General features: G+C 39.5%; 1 protein-coding gene across 1 annotated transcript; it reads left to right on the top strand.

Moving 5' to 3' along the window:
* Window positions 1-270: 270 nt before the first annotated feature.
* Window positions 271-1,753, top strand: CDR1 (cerebellar degeneration related protein 1). Its single transcript, XM_010384111.2, is given in 4 exon segments — window positions 271-784; window positions 787-965; window positions 967-1,092; window positions 1,094-1,753. Coding segments are annotated over 4 exon segments (777 nt in total). The 5' UTR covers window positions 271-459; the 3' UTR covers window positions 1,241-1,753.
* Window positions 1,754-7,961: the final 6,208 nt, after the last annotated feature.

The following is a 7,961-nucleotide window of genomic DNA, read 5'->3' as shown; positions in this document are numbered from 1 at the left end:
ATGTTTTTGAAGCTAATTCAACTAGAAGCAGAAATAGTTGAGTTGGAAGATTTTTCTGTAGAGTGATTTTAACATGGGAAGGCTCAGACAGGGGAAGCCTAGATTTGAAAAGGCCTGGACCTGGGGAAAGTTTGGAAGATCTGGACTATAGAACATGATAGAATACCTGGATATTGCAGACACTGGAAGACCTGAATGTTAGAAGATCAGCACACTGGAGACGTTGGAAGACATGGATATTGAGCCAGTTGATGGAAGACTGGGTAGTTGTTGGAAGACATGAAGATGCTGGAAGACACAGAGATGCTGGAAGACGGGGAGATGTTGGAAGACGAGCAGATGCTGGAAGCCCTGGAGATGCTGGAAGACCTGGAGATACAGGAAGACACGGATTTGTTGGAAGACGTAGCTTAGTTGGAAGACATATAGTTTCCGGAAGATGTGGATTTTCTGGAAGACATGGCTTGGTTGGAAGACATGGATTTTCTGGAAGACGTACCTTTGTTGGAAGACGTACCTTTGTTGGAAGACGTACCTTTCTTGGAAGACGTACCTTTGTTGGAAGACGTACCTTTCTTGGAAGACGTACCTTTCTTGGAAGACGTACCTTTGTTGGAAGACACAGGTAGGCTGGAAGACATTAATTTGATGGAAGACATGGCTTTGTTGGAAGACGTGGATTTGCTGGAAGACACAGATTTCCTGGAAGACCTGGATTTTTCGGAAGCTATGGATTTGAGGGAAGACAAGGATTTTCTGGAAGACGTGGATAGTCTGGAAGACATGGCTTGTTGGAAGACGTGGATTTGCTGGAAGACACAGATTTCCTGGAAGACTTGGATTTTTTGGAAGCTATGGATTTGAGGGAAGACAAGGATTTTCTGGAAGACTTGGATTTTTTGGAAGCTATGGATTTGAGGGAAGACAAGGATTTTCTGGAAGACATGGATAGTCTGGAAGACCTGGAGGCCATTGGAAGACGTGGATTTTCTGGAAGACATGGCTTTTTTGGAAGACATAGATTTTCAGGAAGACCCGAATTATCCGGAAGACCTGGATTGTTGGGAAGACGTGGATTTTCTGGAAGACTGGGAGGTTACTGGAAGACATGGATTTTCTGGAAGACATGGATTTTCAGGAAGACGTGGATCTTCAGGAAGACATATATTGGCTGGAAGACTTGGATTTTTTCCGGAAGACGTGGATTGGCTGGAAGACCTGGATTTGGTGGAAGACATAGATTTTTCTGGAAGACGCTGACTGGAAGACCTGGATTTCTTTCTGGAAGACACTGATTGACTGGAAGATCTAGATTTTTCTGGAAGAACTAGATTTACTGGAAGACTTGGATTTGGGGGAAGACATAGATTTTTCTGGAAGACATGGATTAGCTGGAAGATCTGTATTTGATGGAAGACCTTGAAATTATTGGAAGACACAGATTTTCTGGAAGACGTGGATTTTCCTGGAAGATCTGGATTTGGTGGAAGACCTATAATTGCTGGAAGACTGGATTTACTGGAAGACTTGGAGCTTCTTGGAAGACATGGATTGTCCGGAAGACATGGATTGTCTGGAAGATGTTGATTTTCCGGAAGCTCAGGATTATCTGGAAGACCTTGAGATTGCTGGAAGACTTGAAGTCGCTGGAAGACCCGGAGTTGTTGGAAGACCTTGACACTGGCGCCATTGGAAACCCTGGACATTGGAAACATTGTAAGCACAGGATATTGGAGACATTGCAAGCCTTGGATTTTGAAGACATTGGTTACTCTGGACATTGACGATTCTGGAGACCCTGAACATTGGGATATTGAATATTGGAAGTCACAGACAGTGAAATCTCTGGAAATTAGAGATATTGTAAGTCCTGTACCTTGGAACTCCTAAATACTGGCAGATATGAACAACAGCAGATGTAGACATTTATAAATCCTAAAATGAGAAGCCCTGGATTTTAGGAGACATTGGTAAGCATGGATACTGACATATTTATGTCAAAAGACAGTTTGGAAGAATTAAATTTTAAAGATGCTGGACGTCAAGAATACTGGCAGCCTGGACAATATGAGACCAGGATATTAAGAGGTCTATTCATTCAGACATTGAGGATATTGATGTACCTGAAAATCGTAAGACCTAGTTCTTGCAGGCATTTAAAGACTTGGGCATTGGAGGAATTGGCAATAAAAATACACTGTAAAACTAGAATGTAGGAGACATTTAAAAATGTAAAAACTGTGTGATGTAAGTGCTGGAAGACATTGAAGAATTTAGACTTAAACACTATGAGATACATAGCCTCTAGAACACCTGTATATCGGAGACATTGGAGGATTAGGACCATGGAAGACTTGTAATTTAGAACTCTGGATCCTGAAAGACAAGACCTGGACTTTGAAGATGGGTTGTTGGAGATATTAGTAAGACCTAAATTTTTAATAACTTGAATACTGGGAAGTTTAGAAAACAAGGGCATTGGAGATGCTGCAGGACAGGGACTGGAATGCATGGATGTTATTGCATGGATGTTATAATATTGGGAAGATCTGGCAATTAAAGATGTTGGAAGCTGTGGAGCTTAGAAGACTTGAGTTAGAGAAACTGAAGAACAGAAAGGCCTAATCTTAATGGTATTGGAAAGTCCTGCTGAAAGATAGTAGCAATATTCAGAGTTGTGTATTAGGGCCTAGATATTAAATTAAAAGACATCATGAGACTACTCTTGTAGTCTTTAATACTATTGCATCTCTTCTGCTAAAAAGCAAAACACAAGGAAATAGTATTCTAGAAAGGTGAGAAAGAGAAGGCAGGGAAATTCAAGAAAGAGCAAATAGTTTGAATGGGTTGGAAGCTTTTTTCATAGTCTCAATGAACTGGCCTTATTAGTTAACAAGATGGGAATGGGAAATTATCAAAGAATAAGCAGTATCTAGGTTGAGAGAACTGCTTGGCTTTAGATCAGGGATCAACAAACATTTTCTGTAAAGATTCAGAAGTAAATATTTAAGGCTTTACATGTTACATTGTCTCTGTTGCAACTACTCAACTCTCCCATTGTAGTGCAGTCACAGACAGTAAGTAAATGAACGGGGATGGCTGTGCTGCAATAAAACTTTACTTAAAAAAAAAATGGTTGGGCTGCATTTGGCCCAAGGGGCCTTCGTTTGCTATGCCCTGCTCTAATGCCAAATCAAGATATGGTAAAGTTAAGTACATTCCAGCCTAGCATTCACATATGAGAACAAGCAGAGAACAAGAGAACTTGTTCTCACATGGAGAACAAGCAGAGAAAATTGAAGCCGAATGGTAAATAACAATATCATGTGCTGTAATGATAGGAGATGAAACTGGCAAGAAACTAAGAATTTAGATCTCTAGGCAACTGTTTGGACAATTGCCCAAACAGGGAGCCTTGTATTCAGAGCCAAAATTAAATGGGTTGCATTCAGGGGCCCAACCAACAGGGCTGAGGATCAATGAGGATGTCCTGATTTAATTAAATAAGCTGGAAGCTTAAGTAAATTAGAGAAGAAACCCACGCCTACAGACTGGACATCTATGGAGGGGAACAGGAAAAAGATTATAGCTTGGTAGACTCTTCCCAGGCACCCTGGCTTCAGGTAATATATGTAATTTCTTAAGTGACAAAGAGCTTAAGTGACAAGCTTAAGGGATCAGACTTGAGCTGTGGGCTGAAGGCCCTTAGTACTTAGATAGGGCTGAGGAGTCAGGAACTATCACATATATTACATGAAAGAGAACACTGGCATACAAAACTGGGAAAGTACACTGGAATTAGGCCATGCATGATTTAAAGATCAAGTAGTGGAATAGATAGACAATGGGTGGTCATTAGACATCTATGAACAAGGAGGTTTTGGAATCAGAACTGTACATAAGGAAAGTCAGTTGAGCAGCAAGGTGCTGAATAGCAAAGACTACTAGATATATATAGTAGAACACCTAATACTCCAAGTTAAAACACTTAAAGGGTTGGGATGTGAGGCTAATACAGTTATGTAGGTAAGTGGTAGTGGAGGCTAGAATTAAGGCAGTGACATTTCTGTCACTCAGCAGACGCAGCATCAGTTATGATGAATACTTAGCATTCTGAATGACACTATTTTAAACTTCTTGAATGCCATCATAGAATACATGAAATTCAAAGAAGTTCAGAAGCCAGCTGTGAGGAATTTTCCTTGCCTAGTAAGATTACATAGACTTACACAAATTCTCTCAAAAGGCAGCTGAGCTAATACCTTGGTAGTCAAGCAAAAACAGGTCCTATTTAGCTTTATCTTTACCCCTGTATCACAGTTACCTAATTTTCTTTAAAGTGGAAACAAGTGGATGGATTATTTTCTAGAGAATAAGAACACATCCATGTCCAAAACTGAGATTACCTCTAGTCACTACACAAATAAATGTTATGCAATGATAACCATATTATAGCATAAAGAATCACTACAGATCAGGGAGTAACTTACACACAAGCAAATTATTGTTTCATGTATCCCTCATCAGCAAACAAAAAGAAATACTAAAACTCATTTTTAAACTTCCTTCTCTCATCTTAAAACCATCATGCATACCTTAATTTGAGGGAAATTAAGTATCAAAATGTGAAAATTTTGCAAAGATAGGCACAAACTCTCATATTCTGGTTGCATAATGCTTATTCATATAATAATAATAACAACAATTTATTGAGCGCTTACTATGTGCCAGGCACTGTACTAAGGATTTCATATAATCTTATAGCAATCCTACAATGCAGGTATTTTTGACCCCATTTTACAGATCAGAAACTGAAGTCTGGAATGGTTAAGAAATAAGCCCACAGTCACGCAGCTGGTAATTGGTAGGGGCAGGATTTGAAAGCAGATCCATGTGATTACAAAAGCTTGGCTCCGTGCTCATTCTCCACAACCCAATAACCCAGGGGTGGTACTGCCAGGACTAAGTGCCACTCACCCAAAAAGTGGGTGCCCCCAGTCCAGAGCAGACAAGAAGTCAAGAAGTCAGTGGCAGAGCTCTCACTTTAAGTTCCATTTTCTTATCATTGTGATACTCACCATACACTGCCAAGTAGTCAAGAACCAATTCTAGGTGTTTGCTAAGATGAATTAATTATATCTTTAGCTTTATGTAGCAATGCAAGAAAGATGAAGTGCAATGTCTCAAACACAATAGATTCATACTTAATTTCTCAGTATTTGTTATTTATGCTAATGATACTTATTGTTTCACCTATTTTCTATTTGATTTTACAGTTCCCAGTAATATATACACTCTGTTCATAGTACATCATATTTCTGAATTATTAGCAACCATAACACACTGACATTAAAGGCCATTGAAAGGTACTAACACTATGTAAAGTTCAGTGATCAATGCATTTCACATCGTAAACATTGTTCACACAAGCTTTTAGACTATACATACTGTCAAAACCCTTTATTAGCATTCAGGTGGTAGAAGCTATGTAATCCAAATGTGTAATTTAAAGAGCTTTCTCTGCATTTTGAACTTAAAAGATTTTCAACGAAAAGTTCTTTTTAAATGTAATACAAGTTTCCTAACATACTCGTCCCATTTCATCAGCCTGGGCTGCCCTTTCTCCCCACCCCTCTCTCTCTCTCTCTTTTTTTTTTTTTTTTTTTCTTTTTGCCACAATGGTTAAACATGTCTGTAAAGAAGGGAATTTCCATGCACTTTGTAATATTGAGCTCAAGAATTTACCCAAACCATTTGCCAACAGATTCTCTCCACTCAAACTGTGCATAAAACATACTAAAAGAAACCTCAGCTTTTATATTTGGGGGACTATTCTTAAACAAGAAAAAAATACTCATTTACATGGCAGTGTTGTCATTAACTTCTATTTCTACCTTTAGCCTATACCAAACTTTCTCATCCTCCTACAAGTTTTGCTGACTTGTTGAACTTAACCACAGTAAAATGTTCTTTGACTCTCATCAGTGATACTTCTTAGGTTGTTTTAACTGGATATTGTCTTAAACAATAATTTGATTTATCCCAATATTTTATTTCAAATGACCTGGGCCCTAGATAAATGTTTCCATACATCAAGCCAAAGTCAAAGTATTCCCATGACAACTAAAATCATATTTCTCATTTTATTATTTATATTAAGAGTTCCTAGTTGATGCAATTCAATTTAACCTTTTATTTCTCTAATTCTGGTCAAATTAAATGAAAAAATTGCCAAGGTAGTAATCTCAATAAATGGTAAAATTATCAAAACAGCTTTTTTTCTTTCTTTTTTTTAGATGGAGTCTCACTCTGTCGCCAGGCTGGAGTGCAGTGGCGCGATCTTGGCTCACTGCAACCTCCATCTCCCAGATTCAAGTGATTCTCCTGCCTCAGCCTTCCAAGTAGCTGGAATTACAGGTGCACACCACCACACCCAGCTAATTTTTATATTTTTAGTAGAGACGGGGTTTCACCATGTTGGCCAAGATTGTCTCGCTCTCTTGACCTTGTTATCTGCCCGCCTTGGCCTCCCAAAGTGCTGGGATTACAGGCCTGAGCCACCGTGCCCAACCAAAACAGCTCATTCTTTAAAGTCATATAGAACCACTGATTATACTAAGGAAAAGATCACTGATTTAAAAACATTTACCTGTAGATGTGATTAAGAAGAAGGAAATGGAGGCCGGGCGCGGTGGCTCAAGCCTGTAATCCCAGCACTTTGGGAGGCCGAGACGGGCGGATCACGAGGTCAGGAGATCGAGACCATCCTGGCTAACATGGTGAAACCCCATCTCTACTAAAAATACAAAAAACTAGCCAGGCGACGTGGCGGGCGCCTGTAGTCCCAGCTACTAGGGAGGCTGAGGCAGGAGAATGGCGTGAACCCGGGAGGCGGAGCTTGCAGTGAGCTGAGATCCGGCCACTGCACTCCAGCCTGGGCGGCAGAGCGAGACTCCGTCTCAAAAAAAAAAAAAAAAAAGAAGAAGGAAATGATCTATGAAAACTTAAAGCATTCACCATACAGAGTACTCTGTTTGGGTTTGTGGAAACAATAGATACAAAATATTGGCATTTTACACACAATATCTGTGCGTTATTTTTCCCAAACCCTATAACCCAGAGTGGGGAAAAAGGCTATTATCACAGACAAAGAAACTCCCAGTAGGTATTTCCTCTCTTTCCTTTCAGAGAGTTGGTGTCTATATTTGCCTTGTTTCTGCGGCATTATGCTCTACTTCCTTTTCTGGGAGGGACTAAAACATGGTAAACCTTGAACCATGAGCACAATTATGCAATGCAATAATACTCCTATTTACCTTGGTCTCTATGAAAAAGTTCAGATATTCTCAAAATCAACCATTGTGGTTGATGCACCTTTCTCTCAAGGTAATGTCAGAGATAGAAAGACTTTAGACACCAAGTAGTCTTACTCTCTCATTTGAAAGACAAGGAAAGATAGGAGTGCCTTGAATAAGACCATTCATTGAACTAGTGGCAGAACAAATCAAGGTTTCCTAGTTCCTGGGCCCACTACCATTTATATTTTCTATCATAATTTTCCTTAGCTTTCAAGCGGCAGTTTGAAAACCATGGCTATATAAAGAAACACTGGAGGAACTTTTGAAATATACAGATTCTGGCCCTATCCCTGATTCAGCAGGTCTGTGTGCAATTCCTGAAAATCTATATTTTTCAAAGCTTTCTATCATTACTCTGACACACAGTCAGTGTTGAGAACAACTGTGGTTTAGATCAAGAGCATAAGTTCTCCTGGAACTGTGGCGGATCGCTAGATCCACAGTATCCTACAATGGGTTTTCAACCCTCATCTTCCTCATTTGAGCATGTTGAAGAATATCTGTCATCTCAACCATAACCGTGCAAGCAAGCCCTTTTTTTATTATTATTATTTTACTTTACGTTCCAAGATACATGTGCAGAATGTGCAGGTTTGTTGCATA

The sequence above is a fragment of the Rhinopithecus roxellana genome, chromosome 7, assembly GCF_007565055.1.
Source record: "Rhinopithecus roxellana isolate Shanxi Qingling chromosome 7, ASM756505v1, whole genome shotgun sequence".
NCBI classification, from domain to species: Eukaryota; Metazoa; Chordata; class Mammalia; order Primates; family Cercopithecidae; genus Rhinopithecus; species Rhinopithecus roxellana.
Note: the sequence above shows the minus strand (reverse complement) of the source record. Positions and strands in the feature narration are given on the sequence as shown.